The 15,994-nt window shown below is 44.1% G+C and overlaps 1 protein-coding gene across 4 annotated transcripts in view; it reads right to left on the bottom strand.

The window, feature by feature from the left end:
* The window catches only part of CEP170 (centrosomal protein 170), a 171,218-nt gene that overhangs the window by 132,521 nt on the left and 22,703 nt on the right, over positions 1-15,994 (bottom strand). For all 4 annotated transcript variants that reach the window (XM_082249128.1, XM_082249130.1, XM_082249129.1 and 1 more), the window contains exons 2-3: positions 14,594-14,740; positions 11,210-11,299 (exon numbers count right to left, since the gene is read on the bottom strand). In XM_082249128.1, the coding sequence (XP_082105254.1) occupies positions 11,210-11,299; positions 14,594-14,698 (195 nt within the window). In that variant the 5' untranslated portion in view covers positions 14,699-14,740. The remainder of the gene's footprint in view (positions 1-11,209; positions 11,300-14,593; positions 14,741-15,994) is intronic.

The following is a 15,994-nucleotide window of genomic DNA, read 5'->3' as shown; positions in this document are numbered from 1 at the left end:
GTGGGAAGAATAGCGCCTCATCGCTGGGTGTCTGTGGGAGGAATGGTGTCCCATCATTGGTGTCAGTGGGAGCAATGGGGTCTCATTGTTGGTGCCAGTGGGAGGAATAGTGCCCTATCATTGGTGCCAGTGGGAGGAATAGTGTCACATCGCTGGTTTTTGTGGGAGAAATATTGCTCAGAGGGAGGAATAATGCCCCAAGGACAGATAAAGAAAAGCAGAGTACTTTAGTTTAGGGCTGCCACGACGCGTCAACTACAAAAAATCGTCGACATGCGTGAAAGGCGTCGACGCGTCAACGCTTGACGTCACACGCCCCCTGGCTGGCAGCAGCGCCGCTTGAAGCATTGCCGGCCGGGTGAAATCCCCCCCCCCCCCGGGCTCCGTCCACACCAATGTCAGAGACAAGAGGTGAGCGCTGACCGTCTCCAGCACCCCCGTACTCCGCCACAGCTTCTGCCGCAACACATTCGCCATACTCCCCGATCACCCAGGTACTTAGAGATGTCACATGTGCGGCGCTACACTGGCTTGTACTGTACTGTGGCGGCTTGTAATGGTCTGTACTAGGTGGGAGGCCTAACTGAGGGCTCTGTACTGGGAGGGGGGCTTACTAAGTGGTCTGTACAGTACAGACCACTTAGTAAGCCCCCCCTCCCAATACAGACCCCTCAGTAAGCCCTCCCACCTAGTACAGAGGGGTCTGCACTGGGAGGGAGGGCTTACTAAGGGGTCTGTACTAGGTGGGAGGGCTTACTGAGGGGTCTGTACTGGGAGGGGGGCTTACTAAGTGGTCTGTACTAGGTGGGAGGGCTTACTGAGGGGTCTGTACTGGGAAGGGGGGCTTACTAAGTGGTCTGTACTAGGTGGGAGGGCTTACTGAGGGGTCTGTACTGGGAGGGGGGGCTTACTAAGGGGTCTGTACTAGGTGGGAGGGCTGAGGGGTCTGTACTGGGAGGGGCGCTTACTAAGTGGTCGGTACTAGGTGGGAGGGCTTACTGAGGGGTCTGTACTGGGAAGGGGGGCATACTAAGTGGTCTGTACTAGGTAGGAGGGCTTACTGAGGGGTCTGTACTGGGAGGGCTTACTGAGGGGTCTGTACTGGGAGGGGGGGCTTACTAAGGGGTCTGTACTAGGTGGGAGGGCTTACTGAGGGGTCTGTACTGGGAAGGGGGGCTTACTAAGTGGTCTGTACTAGGTGGGAGGGCTTACTGAGGGGTCTGCACTGGGAGGGGGGCTTACTAAGTGGTCTGTACTAGGTGGAAGGGCTTACTGAGGGGTCTGCACTGGGAGGGGGGCTTACTAAGTGGTCTGTACTAGGTGGGTGGGCTTACTGAGGGGTCTGTACTGGGAGGGGGGCTTACTAAGTGGTCTGTACTAGGTGGGAGGGCTTACTGTGGAGTCTGTACTGGAAGGGGGCTTACTGAGGGGTCTGTATTAATTACAGGATTAATTAGCTAATCAAAAAAACACTCAATTAAGCGTTGCATTGTGCATTGGTGCACATGAATCTGTTGCAATTTTGAGATAAATTGAGCGACTGGCAGCACAAATAGCACAATAATGAGTAGGGAATTGATGGCGAGTCACCATTTAAAGCCATTCATAAATTACGAATAGCTTTCAGTAAAAAAACAATGGCAGTAGTATGTTCACTTGGCAAACAGAGGGAGCCAGTAAGCGCAGTGAACATGGCCAGTAGGAAATGGAGGACAGGGCATGGAAAGAGTGGGACACTGACTAGAATAAAGAAGTTTTAAAATGGAGAGACACGGCCAAGATAAGTGTGTTCATACTGCTAAAGGGAGGACAGGGAGCAGACCATTTGAAGTCATTGATTTGTGATGGAGAAGCAATACGACATAGTTAGATAGATGTCCAGGAAGATATGAGGCAGAACTATGCATTGGAATTGCCCATTCTAATTTCTACGCAAAGGGCAGTCACAGGTTTAGAGTAAGTGTGTAAAAAAAAGTGCCTTGTCACAGGTTTGTGTGCAGAAGGTGGCAAATTTTAAAACTGTCGCAGGGGCTGTGGAAGGTTTCTTTAGCATGATATTTCAAGATGCGACTGCAAAAGGTAACAAACAAATAAATGTCCCCCACTGTATTGTAATTCAAGCTGCATATTTAGTAATGGCTTATTTTATCTATCCAATAATATATTTTTTCATTAAACCTTTATTAAAAGGTTCCACAGTTAACATTATAGTCCTGCATTAGTAACATGGAGCAAGCTATCACAAGTTGACAATTCAGCCAACCCCATACAGTGCCTTAAAAAAGTATTCATATCTCTTGAAATTTTCCACATTTTGTCATGTTACAACCAAAAACGAACACACCAGACAAGTCAGGGATAAAGTTGTGTAGAAGTTTAGAGCAGGGTTGGGTTATAAAAAAATATCCCAAACTTTGAACAACTCACAGAGCACTGTTCAATCCAGCATAAGAAAATGGAAAGAGTATGGCACAACTGCAAACCTACCAAGACATGGCCGTTCACCTAAACTGACAGGCTGGGCAAGGAGAGCATTAATCAGAGAAGCAGCCGTGGTAACTCTGGAGGAGCTGCTGAGATCCACAGCTCAGGTGGGACAATCTGTCCACAGGACAACTATTAGTCGTGCACTCCACAAATCTGGCCTTTATGGAAAAGTAGCAAGAAGAAAGCCACTGTTGAAAGAAAGCCATCAGAAGTCCCGTTTACAGTTTAAGAGAAGCCATGTGGAGGACACAGCAAACATGTGGAAGAAGGTGCTCTGCTTAGATAAAACCAAAATTTCACTTTTTGGCCTAAAAGCAAAACGCTATGTCTGGTGGAAAACTAACACTGCACATCACCCGGAAAACACACCATCCCCACTGTGCAACATGGTGGTGGCAGCACTCTGTGGTGGGGATACTTTTCTTAAGTATACAGGTACAGGCAAGCTGGTCAGAGTTTATGGGAAGATGGAAGAAGCCAAATACAGGGCAATCTTACAAGAAAACCTGTAAGAGTCTGCAAAAGACTTGAGACTGGGGCGGAGGTTAACCTTGCAGCAGGACAATGACCCTAAACATACAGCCAGAGATACAATGGAATGGTTTAGATCAAAGCATTTTCATGTGTTAGAATGGCCCAGTCAAAGTCCAGACCTAAATCCAATTGAGAATCTGTGGCAAGACTTGGAAATTGCTGTTCATAGATGCTCTCGATCCAATCTGACAGAGCTTGAGCTATTTTGCAAGGAAGAAAGGGCAAAAATTTCACTCTAGATGTGCAAAGCTGGTAGAAACATCCCCAAAAAGACTTGCAGCTGTAATTGCAGCGAAAGCTGGTTCTACAAAGTATTGACTCAGGGGGGCCTTATGCAAATGCACGCTAAACTTTTGAGATATTTATTTGTAAATAAATGTTAAAAACCATTTATAATTTTCCTTCCATTTTACAATTATGTGCCACTTTGTGATGGTCCATCACATAAAATCCCAATAAAATACATTTACGTTTTTGGTTGTAGGATGACAAAATGTGGAAAATTTCAAGGGTTATAAATACTTTTTCAAGGCACTGTATATATTGTACCAATAATGCACCATGAACATAGGTTGTATTACATATACAAGCTTGGCTAAAGGGAAAGTGCATAAAATACAAATGAACAGGACATTGGGAACCATCCATTACAGCATTCGGTTCAGTCGTCAGCACCACAGAACAACATACAGCATAGATTAGACAAGAAGAACTCTCCTACCCACAATACAAATACAAGATCCTAAGTTTTGTGTATTTATGTAACATGAACTGATTTCAATCTAATGTAAATATATACCCAGTAGGGGGTTTATCAAGCCTTACCTGGAAGTTGCAAGCCACATTCCCCATACCCTATTAAATAGCATTAAACCAAAAACAATATTATATTACAGATGTGGTGGTTACTTTAGTTATCTTTTTTTTTTTCTCGCTCTGTTTTCGCTTTGTGATCTGTTCAATAACATACCTCCTACATTAAAATGCCTCCACTTTGGATAAAGGAGCACGGGGGGGGGCACCTTTGGAAAGCAGCATTGTTAATCTGGGAGGAGGGGAGTGTTAGATGGACTTGGGTTTAATACCGAAATAAATTTCCCAAGTATACCTTGGTAGGCATCAGTGGCGGTTTTAGGCACGGGCGAACGGGGCAGCCGCCCGGGCGGCATTTTTTCATAACATGTGGGGGGCGGCATGCCTGGGCCACGGACCGGTAACCGGTCCGTGGATCAAATGGTACCGGACCGCCCGAGCCCCGTTCGCCCATGCCTAAAACTGCCGCAGCCGAGCCGAGGAGCAGAGCATTGCTCCCCCCCCCCCGAGCCCGCCCATTGTGTGACAATAGCGAATGAAAATTCGCTATTGTCACACTGATCCTCCTCCTGGCCAATCAGGGAGAGGGTCCTCCCGCTTCCTGATTGGCCGAAAGGCAAACCCCACGCCATTGGCCGAGGAGGAGGCGCCGCGGGAGGACTGAGGAGACGTGAACAGAAGTGAGGTAAGTGCACGGACGGGTCTCGCGGGGGAACGCTGACGCTCTGCATTGAAAAGTGGCACTCTGGCATGGCATCTCTACATTGAAAGGGGGCAATGTTGTGGCATCTCTACATTGAAAGGGGGCATTGCTGTGACGCTCTGCATTAAAAGGGGGCATTGCTGTGACGCTCTGCATTAAAAGGGGGCATTGCTGTGTCGCTCTGCATTAAAAGGGGGCATTGCTGTGACGCTCTGCATTAAAAGGGGGCATTGCTGTGACGCTCTGCATTAAAAGGGGGCATTGCTGTGACGCTCTGCATTAAAAGGGGGCATTGCTGTGACGCTCTGCATTAAAAGGGGGCATTGCTGTGACGCTCTGCATTAAAAGGGGGCATTGCTGTGACGCTCTGCATTAAAAGGGGGCATTGCTGTGACGCTCTGCATTAAAAGGGGGCATTGCTGTGACGCTCTTCATTAAAAGGGGGCATTGCTGTGACGCTCTGCATTAAAAGGGGGCATTGCTGTGACGCTCTGCATTAAAAGGGGGCATTGCTGTGACGCTCTGCATTAAAAGGGGGCATTGCTGTGACGCTCTGCATTAAAAGGGGGCATTGCTGTGACGCTCTGCATTTATGGGGCATGCTGTGGCACTCTGCATTTATGGGGGGCAACAATGCTGTGGCACTCTGCATTTATGGGGGGCAACAATGCTGTGGCACTCTGCATTTATGGGGGGCAACAATGCTGTGGCACTCTGCATTTATGGGGGGCAACAATGCTGTGGCACTCTGCATTTATGGGGGGCAACAATGCTGTGGCACTCTGCATTTATGGGGGGCAACAATGCTGTGGCACTCTGCATTTATGGGGGGCAACAATGCTGTGGCACTCTGCATTTATGGGGGGCAACAATGCTGTGGCACTCTGCATTTATGGGGGGCAACAATGCTGTGGCACTCTGCATTTATTGGGGGCATTGCTGTGGCACTCTGCATTTATTGGGGGCAACAATGCTGTGGCACTCTGCATTTATTGGGGGCAACAATGCTGTGGCACTCTGCATTTATTGGGGGCAACAATGCTGTGGCACTCTGCATTTATTGGGGGCAATGCTGTGGCACTCTGTATTTATTGTTATGTTGTCATGTTATTTTTTATTTTTTTTTGGGGGGGGGGCCCCGGGAGGGAGTCTTGCCCAGGGAGCAATTTAATGTAGAACCACCACTGGTAGGCATATACTTATATTTTCCATAAAAGTGTACTGTTAAAGCGGAGTTCCACCCCCCCCCCCCCAAAAAAAATGTAAAGTCAGCAGCTACACATACTGTAACTGCTGACTTTTAATATTAGGACACTTACCTGTCCTGGAGTCCAGCAATGTCTGCACAGCAGCCGATGTTTCTATCGGCTGTCGCCGCCATTGCCGGTCAGGGAACCCAGCAGTGTAGCCTTGCGGCTTCACAAGCGGGTCCTTACTGCGCATTTGGATTGGCTCGGCGGCGGGGGAAGGAGGAGGGGGCCAAACCTCCGAGGGACGGCGCTGCGGCGCCATCTCCCAGAAATGGGGAAGGGTACCTGTCAAAAACAGGTACCCGCCCCCTCCCCACTGAAAGGTGCCAAATGTGGCACCGGGGGGGGGGGGGGGAGGCAAATGAGCGGAAGTTCCACTTTTGGGTGGAACTCTGCTTTAAGTTGTTGTTTCCACTCAGCCTTACAGGTTTGAAGCAAAGCTCTTAAAAGGAGAAGTTCACCTTTTAACAAAAATAATAAATGCACATTTTTTTTGCAGTCGGTGCAACTGTGTGCCCCCTACATTGTACAGCCAAGCAGATACAATCTGACAGGAAGACTGAATGAACTACCACAACACTCCACAGTGCCCTGCTAGCTCATTGAAAGCTACAAGCAGACAGCGGCAAAGGCTGTCGGGGTTTGTAGTTTTCCATTCACAGAGGACTGTGAATGAGCGACGCGGCTGATTGGGCGCTTTTATTAAATTGTGACAAATTGTTCCTAACATGTTACACCCTGAATATGGGTATAACATGTAACATGTTACAAAAGGTGAACTTATCCTTTAACCACTTGACCTCCGGAAAGTTTTACTCCTTTAATGACCAAGCTTTTTTTGTGATACAGATCTGCGTTTCTTTAACTGACATTTGCGCAGTCCTGCAACACTTTTTAGAGCACAAATAGAGCTTTCTTTTGGTGGTATTTGATTACCTCTGCAGTTTTTTTTTTTTTTTTGCTATAAAGAAAAAAAGACTGACAATTTTGAAAAAAAGCAACATTTTTTAGTTTCTGCTATAAAGATTTCCAATTAAAAAAATTTAAAAAATCAAATTTCTTCATCAATTTAGGTCAATATTTATTCTGGTATATATTTTTGGTAAAAAAAATAAAAAAAAAAAACCCGATAAGCATATATTTATTGGTTTGTGAAAAAATTATACAGTCTACAAACTATGGAATAGATTTATGAAATTTTTATTTATTTATTTTTACTAGTATTGACAGAGATCAGCGAATTATAGCGGGACTGCGACATTGCGGCAGCCAAATCGGACACCAACTGACACGTTTTTGGGAACCAGTGACACTAATACATTACTAATGACACTGGCTGGGAAGAGGTTAACATAAGGGGCGATCAAAAGGTTAAGTGCGTGCATAGCCAGTGCTTGGTTACTGTGTGGAAGGTGCTTGTACTAGAGGAAGGCATTGATCCATGTTCCTGCTTTGCAGGAAAACAGGATCAATACCTTCCCTACTGACAGAACAGCAATCTGCCTTCTTTCCATAAGGAGAATGCCATTCTACTTGTGTCCCAAACGATCGGCGGGTCCTGGCGGACATCGAGTCTGCCGGACCCTCTGATTGGCTCCCCCTGTGTCCAATCATAGCAGGAGCAGGTAGCGGGCGGCATGCGGGTGTGCCTCAGACCCAGGAGTGCAGGATCAAGTACTAGGTAAATTAAACAAATCCTCCTACATACATTGTACCTGTTTATCTGCAGTCACTTGTCCTCTACATCCTCAGTCTGGGACCTATCAGCTTTGATAAGCAGGGGGCAGGATCTAAAGTATCACAGTTCACATCTCCGTGAGGACAGCTCCAAGCCCTGATTGGAGGGAAGGGACACAACCCCCTTCACATAGCACACAGAGAACATGTAGCGTTGAGGATATCAATCATAGGCTGTGTGCTCTCCTTTCCCCCCTCACCTTATCTTTAGGTGTCAGGAAAAGCTGTCAGAATTGACTCTGCAGACAGAAGAGGAATGAGGCAGCAGAGAGAAATCACACTTAGTGCTTTGGAGAGAGGCAAGTACACAGTATTGAAGGATATGCTTTGTTCATATTATATTTCATGTCTGTGGTTTACAACCAGTTTAAGTGTGTTGCATCCCAGTAGCACACCAGTTTGGGACATTCCCATATGCAATAGCTCCTCATGATCCCTAAAACATCCTGTGCAAATAGGGTCCTAAAATCATACAGTAATTTCAGTGTGTAGTGTGAACCCATCACATTACATAAATGCTGCAACCTTTGTAATAAAGAAGCCTTATGGAAGTTTTCCAGAACATTATCCCACATTTCCTATACATTAGGGTCGACCTTCTCTTCCCATTTGGATCCAGCTTTACATGGATAGGAGCATAAATGTCTAACTATATATACAATCATCCAGAAGGTACGGGACTTCAGTCAGAACACTTTTGACAGTGCTGGGAAAGGTTAATGATCTCTGTAAGGTTCTCATTGTTATATGTCCCCAAACCCCCCCCCCCCCTGTTGTGCACATTTCCTTTTGCTTCCTAGGAAAACTAAATTGAAACTGAACAAAAGTTTAACCATTTTTCCTAAAAAAAAAAAAAAAAAAAAAATCTCTAATGACCTTCACCTCTCCCCATGTGATTATGATTGGGTGTGGCATTTAAATATTCGGGCCCAAGCACTGTGCCCTGGAAGGAAGGTGGTAAAGTTCACATGCTCCCCCTTACCTGGAAGAAAAAAGCTGTGCAGATGTATGACAAATGAGAGTATTAGTGAGTAGAGGGTTTTTTTTTTTTTTTTTTTGGGCAACAGGTGATATAACAGGTTTGCTTTTAAAATTGTGCAATATGGTACATTTATGGTAATTAAGTTGATAATGATGTGAAAAAAAGTTAGAGCCATAAATAATATATTGTTTTATGTGAAAATAGCCACGCCAACTTAAAGCGTTTGTTACCCTAAAAAAAAAAAAAAAAAAAATACAGTTCCCTTAACCACTTAAGCCCCGGAGGATTTGGCTGCTCAAAGACCAGGGCCTATTTTGTGATTTGGCACTGCGTGAATTTAACGGACAATTGCGCGGTCGTGCAACGCTGTACCCAAATGAAATTGACGTCCTTTTTTCCCACAAACAGAGCTTTCTTTTGGTGGTATTTGATCACCTGTGCGATTTTTTGATCATGCGCTATAAACAAAAAAAGAGTGACAATTTTGAAAAAATAATATTTTTCACATTTTTTTATATGAAATTCCCCCCCCCCCCCAAAAAATTTAAAAATCAAAATTTTTTAACATTTTAGGCCAATTTGTTTTCTGCTACATATGTTTGGTTAAAAAAAAAAATCGCAATAAGCGTATTTTGATTGGTTTACGCAAAAGTTATTGCGTTTACTAAGGGAAAGATTTTTGTCATTTTTATTATTTTTTTTTTAACGAGTAATGGCGGTGATCTGCGCTTGACTGCGACATTGCGGCGGACAGATCCGACCCTTAACTGACATTTTTGACACTTTTGGGGGTACCAGTGACATTACTACAGTAATCAGTGCTATACATATGCACTGTTACTGTAAAAATGACACTGGCAGGGAAGGGGTTAACTTTATTAGAGAGCAAGGGGTTAAGTGTGTCCCTAGGGGCATGCTTCTAACTGTAAAGGGGCGTGGCTTTTGATGTAACCACAGAGACATACGATCCTACATAGCAGGATCGTATGATCTCTGCTGTTACATCAGGGAGAATGACAGGCGGCTTTGTTTACATTAGCCGCCTGCCTTTCTCCCTCTCTAGTGGGAGATCGCGAGTGACCGGCGGACATCTGACCCGCCGGTCACTCGCGCGGGGATGCCCGTGAATGAGCGGGGGCGGGAGCGCGCTCGCAGGCGAGTGATGTACCCATACGTCATTTGCCTGCACGGGGCTGACCGCCGCAGTATATGTACTTGCGGCGGTCAGCAAGTGGTTAAAGCATGTTATACAGCACAGTGCTTGTGCTGTGTCATTTGGCACCCTTTATCACCTAAAAAAAAACTGGCTAATCCTGCCAGTTTCTACCATCCCCCTTGTAAACTGACCACAGTATATCATGGCAGCTGAGCCCTGGCACCGTCGTCAGTTTACGTGCCTTGGTCAGCCTCAGCTCTCCCCTCTGTCTCCTGTGTCCTCCTCCCCCTCCCCTCCCTGCCTGTCCTCTGTGTCAGCACCCACACCTCAGCTCCTGCTGCTCTCATATTTATTATATAATAATCTAATCCACTCTGTAATATCACACTAAGTGCTCCTGTGCCTGTCTAATAGAAAAAATAAACCGATCTGTACCTATATCAGAGCGGCTCCTATCGATCACATGACCGCTCAGCACTCTCTCTCCTCTCTTCCCCGGCTGACATCAGCTGCAGTGCTCGGCCCTGCCCACTGGAGCTGTCAGCTGGGCAGAGAAGAGAGTCGGGGATCAGCTGATCGCTGGGAGCCGCTCTGATATAGGTACAGATCGGCATATTTTTTCTATAAGACAGGCACAGGAGCACTTTGTGTTATATTACAGAGTGGATTTGATTATTTTATAGTAGTGGCTTAACAACCACTTTAAACTACACATAAATATGCACTTCCAAATATTGTAACAACACCAATGTGCACTGTGCCAAATATTTAAATGATAATCTAAAATAATAATGAGTCGATTATTATAAAATGTCCATCAAATCAGGGTCTTGAATTCTTGTGTATATCCATGCATCTCCATATTTTATTCTTCAGTTCCATGCCCCAGCATGCTATCCACCACGAATATAGTGCATAATTATCCACCATCCAAAATTCTCACTGACCAGATAACCACAAGTTAAAAGTATGGCAATCCAATCCACCAGGGATCCTGTAGTCAATGGAGTATTCTCCCCTCTCATTCAATCATGTAACCAGAAAATGGCATCATTGCACAACATATTTATTCAATATTAAATGGTACATCCAGTGTAAAATAATAACTCCCATTTAAAAGTACCTTCCGACCAGCACAAAGTCTATCCTGCAATCTGTGTCTATAGCGTCACTCCGTTATGCCCCCACACATTACTTCCTGTCCATGGGTAATGGTACATCCAAGGATTGGAACGCACGCCAGCTTGACTGCACGGAGTGGCGTGACAGCCAAAGACACAATAATAATCGACTTATTAATATTTTAGGTTATCATTTAAATATTTGGCACAGTGCACATTGGTGTTGTTACAATATTTGGAAGTACATATTGATGTGTAGTTTAGGTTAGCGCGGCTATTTTCACATATAACGTTGTTTCGTTTACCTTCCTACTAGTGGAGTCACTTTAGCTGCAGCTAAAAACACAGGAGGGTACACAACTTAATTTTGCACCGGTGACACTTTATCATAAATAATGTATAAACACAGAGACTATTCACACTTACCCCATTAAGACTGCCCAAATCCTTCACTAAATGCTCATCTGCAGATGCTTCATAATTAATAACGGCATGTTGCTTGTCCACACTTCTTGACTATAAAATATAATTTTGAAATTAAATAATACACATCACAAAAACATTCACTTAATAGATCACATTGATCAACATACATTTATACAAGCAACTTAAAATAAAACTATAGGTAAAACTTTTATTTACATTTTGGATAGCGTTGGGCTGGGCTCACATATATTTTTAACCTCATCCATTTCGCATAACATGTGAGTGTGACCAGCTTTCAATGGAGCCGGTTTACACGTGTCCGAGGCGGCTGTGGCGCGGTTAGAAAAGGGTCCTGTGCGTTTTTGGGTCTGGTTCAGGTGAGAATTCAGGGAAAAATTTGCACCTGAATCACACCTGAACCATTTAACAGAAGCGCAGAGGACATAGGACTGCAAACCGCAGCTGCAAATATGTAAAACCAACCTAAGGGAGGGTTATAACCCCCTGTAAGGTTTATTGTTGCCATGTTTGTTCCATTGGGGATATTTACTTTCACTTCCTGTCCCATAGCCATCAAAAGAGGAAGTGAAAGGAAATCCCTGTAAATGAAGAGAATGAATTGGGGCCCCCCAGACTTAGCGTTACCATTGAAAGATTTCCCCTCTATTACTTTTCTGGGGACAATCCAAAATTAGGGATTTTATTTCATTTTTTTTTAAAATGATAAATACTGGGTTCGTACACATTTTTGCCAATAAAATTCTATGACTTTTCCATGACTTCAAGTAAATATTCATGACCTAATGTTTCATGAAATGTCTATGTATACATGTTAAAAAGGAAGAAAATCCATGTTACACCCAGCATATTTTTACTAAAATAAATGACAAGCTTTGTAGCGTACAGTCATGATGGATAAGGTGCAGCCGGACTTGTATGGATGGCACAGATGCACAAATGCAGCGCTTACATCGAGGGCAGCTCTTTGTTAGGCCAAAGCAACAGTCCTACGAACAGGCAGAAAAGAGAGAAAGGCGCCCCTCAGTGTAGCAGATGTAAATTTTATTGACACATATTAAAAAAACTTACATGGAGGTAAGCGTCTAGATCTCAGTCAGATCGAGGCAGCGGTGAAGTGCATACCTCACTGAAGGTCCGCACGAACGTGATGACGCGGGGGGCGGTAACCGGTTTCGGAGGATGCGTGAACCGCTCCTTACCGCCCACCTGCGTCATCATATTCGTGCGGCCCTTCAGTGAGGGATGCGCTTCACCACTGCCTCGATCTGACTGAGTCTCCTGATTGGTTCTCCCCTAGTGTCATCTCCCGGGTGCTGGCCAGCCTCAGGGACGGAAACACCGCAGACCTGGAAGGACGCCGAGCTATGAAGATAGACGCTTACCTCCATGTAAGTTTTTAATATGTGTCAATAAAATTTACATCTGCTACACTGAAGAGCGCCTTTCTCTCTTTTCTGCATATTCAAATATACAGTGATTGTAAAACAAATTTCCATGACTTTTCAAAAACTTTGTGGGTTAAATTATTTTCCAAAACTTTTCCAGGCCTGGAAACTGCTATTTTTAAATTCCATGACTTTTCCAGGTTTTTCATGACCGTACGAACCCTGTAAACAGGACAAATTGAGAGGGTGGTCCTCCCTAAAGGGGACAAAGACTGCAACCCTCTTCATTCTATCTACCTTGCCACAGTCATTTGTCAATACAGCAGGCGGGAGGTGGTTAAGCACTTGCCGACCAGCCACCGTAGTTTAACTATGGCAGGTCGGCTCTATTACGCAAAACGACGTACCTGTACGTCACTTTGTGTAATAGATAGTGGGGGGGCACGCAATATGTCCAGAGGGGGAGCCACTTAGCAGGTCCGGCGATGCGATGTCTGCCGGCCACATGCAATCGCTCCCCATGGAGACAGAACGGTGCTCTGCCTGTGTAAGCAAGGGTGATCGCTGTTCTGTCAGAGATGTATACAGGGATCCTGTGTTCCTCCTATTTAGGAACACAGGTCTCTGTGGTCATCCAGTGAGTCTATCCCCATACAGTTTGAAAGCACTCCCTAGGGACACACTTAACCCTTTGATGGCCCCTGGTGTTAACCCCTTCCCTGCAAGTGTCATTAGTACAGTAACAGTGCATATTTTTAGCACTAATTACTGTATTAATGTCATTGGTCCTCTCAAAAGTGTCAAAGGTGTCAGTTAGGTGTCCGATCTGTCCACCGCAATGTCGCAGTCCTGCTAAAAATCGCTGACTGCCACCATTTCTAGTAAAAAATAAATAAATAAAAATGACGAATCTATCCCCTAGTTTGTAGACGCGATAACTTTTGCGCAAACCATTCAATATACACCTATTGGGATTTTTTTAACCAAAAATATGTGGCAGAATACATATTGGCCCAAATTAATAAAAAAAATTAGATTTTTAAACTTTTTTTATTGGGAAGGTTTTATAGCAGAAAGTAAAAAAATGTTGGGTTTTTTTTTTTTTTTTTTCAGAATTGTCAATCTTTTTGTTTATAGCGCAAAACATAAAACTTGCAGAGGTGATCAAATACCACCAAAAGAAAGCTCTATTTGTGGGAAAAAAAGGACATCATTTTTTTTTTGGCTACAGCATCGCATGACCGTGCAATTGTCAGTTAAAATAACGCAGTGCTGTATCGCAAAAATGGCATGGTCATTAAAGCGTAGTTCCCGATTTTGTGTTTATTAAAAGTGAGCAGCTACAAAAAGTGTAGCTGCTGACTTTTAATAAACACACACTCACCTGTCCCACGATCCAGCGATGCGGGAGCCTCGGTTCTCTCCCTCTTCTCCCCGCGGCACCCGCATCTCTAGTGTGGGCACCAAGCTGTGACAGCTTATGGCTTCACAGCTAGGTGCCCACTGTGCATGTGTGAGTTGCACTGCGGGTCCTGAGTGGACGGGCAATCTTCTGGGACCTTTGACGTGTCCCAGAAGATTGCAGGGGGGGGGGGGGGACTTCCACTCAAGCCACCTAGGCGGCCCGAGCAGAAGTGGGAGCGGGTACCTGTCAAATCTAGGTAGCCACTCCCCCTCCCCCATAAAATAAAAAAAAAAAGGACATGCCAAACGTGGCATGTCAGGGGGTCAGGGGGCCTTAAAGCAGAAGTTCCATATTTGGGTGGATAAAGTAGTTAAAATAAAAAAGGTTAATAATATTTTTTTTCCTAATAAATGTGTTTTGATTCCAGTATTTCTTTTTGCTGCATTGGGTGGCCTTTTAATGCAGTGTGTTCACAAATACTTAAGTTCAGAAAGGCAAAAGTGTACAATTGCAGGAAATCACAGAAAATTATAAGAATTTTATGCAGCACATGAGGACAAGATGGAAAATCACCTGCAACATGAGCTCACAGTCATCTCTTCCAACGAAAATCATTTCTCTTGGCAGTCTGTGTCTTGTGCCTCCACTGCTCACCAAAAACCATGATGTTAAGCTCATTTTTCCACGTTCGTGTTTGACTCTTCATGCATCAGAATTTCTCTAAAAAAAATAAAATGTAAAAATGAGAATTCCAAACAAGTAAATAAATTGATATCACTCCCTCAGTCTGTAAACAGTTCAGAACAAGATGATTATAAAGGCCATGCTCATGACAGCTTACAATCTAAAAAGGAAGGAACAAAAAAGGTAATAACTGTGTGAGGATTTATTGATGGAGAGAGTTAAAAGTTCTGTTTTTATGTAGAGGTGGGATAGGCTTTCCTGAGGAGATGAGTTTTCGGGGATCATCTAAAAAGGTAGACGGATTAGAAGAAAGCCAAACAGGATGAGGTATAAGAGCTCTAAAGCAGAGGTGTCAAACTCAATTTCATTGAGGGCCACATTGACATTATGGTTGCCTTAAATAAACCGCTTGTAACTGTAAGACTATATTAATTTTTGTCTTTGATGACGCCCAAGAAAGGCGAGCGAAACGCGTCAACGTAACTTCCTGGCAGACACTCATCACACTACGTCACTTCTGCAAACCACCGTGGAACGCACGCCGGCAGCGTACCCGGAAGTGTATCGGCTCATTGTGACTATTGATCTGTTTACAACGCTGTTACTTTTTGAATGTTTGGGAGTAGCTTTTTAATATTTTTTATAATAAAATCACCCTACGGGCTTCACTATTTTCAGCTCCTTCCCCCTTTTGTTTGAGATTCTAAGCAAGGAGGAGTTTTAGAGGTGATTGAAGGCTCATCCCTATTGATATCCTGGGGGACACCAAGGCTGTTTAATATCCCGCATCTGAGGCTGGAGGTTGATTCGGAAGTGAAGCTGGATCTATATATATAAGGCTCAGAATTCTCCTAAGTCTGGTGAGTGGATCCCCAAAGGGGTTCTTTGGAAGCACTTGGCACTTTTGTGTGGAGCACAATATTCAGCACCTTATTTGATTCAAGAGGACTGTATACAATCTTTGCACTGTATTATATATTTTTTGCACTTTTTGCACATTTGGCACTTTATATATAATACATTTTTTTGCACTTTAAATAATCATATAGTACATTTTTCTGCACTTTAAATAATTATGTGATTGTATGACTATATTTTTTATCACTGATGCACTTTACTAATATCATCATTACCATATTGTATAGTTTACATTTTTAGTGCACTTCCTATTTATCTTTATACGCCTGGTAGCGCTGTTTTAAAATATCCCATTATATTAATTTTTACCCAGGGCTTTATGTCTGAGAGAATGGGTGCAGAAACTCAACCAAGCCCTCCCCTGATTAACTG

Source organism: Pelophylax lessonae, assembly GCF_965119305.1.
Source record: "Pelophylax lessonae genome assembly, chromosome: 3".
Taxonomy (NCBI): Eukaryota; Metazoa; Chordata; class Amphibia; order Anura; family Ranidae; genus Pelophylax; species Pelophylax lessonae.
This window is presented reverse-complemented; position numbering and strand designations above follow the sequence as displayed.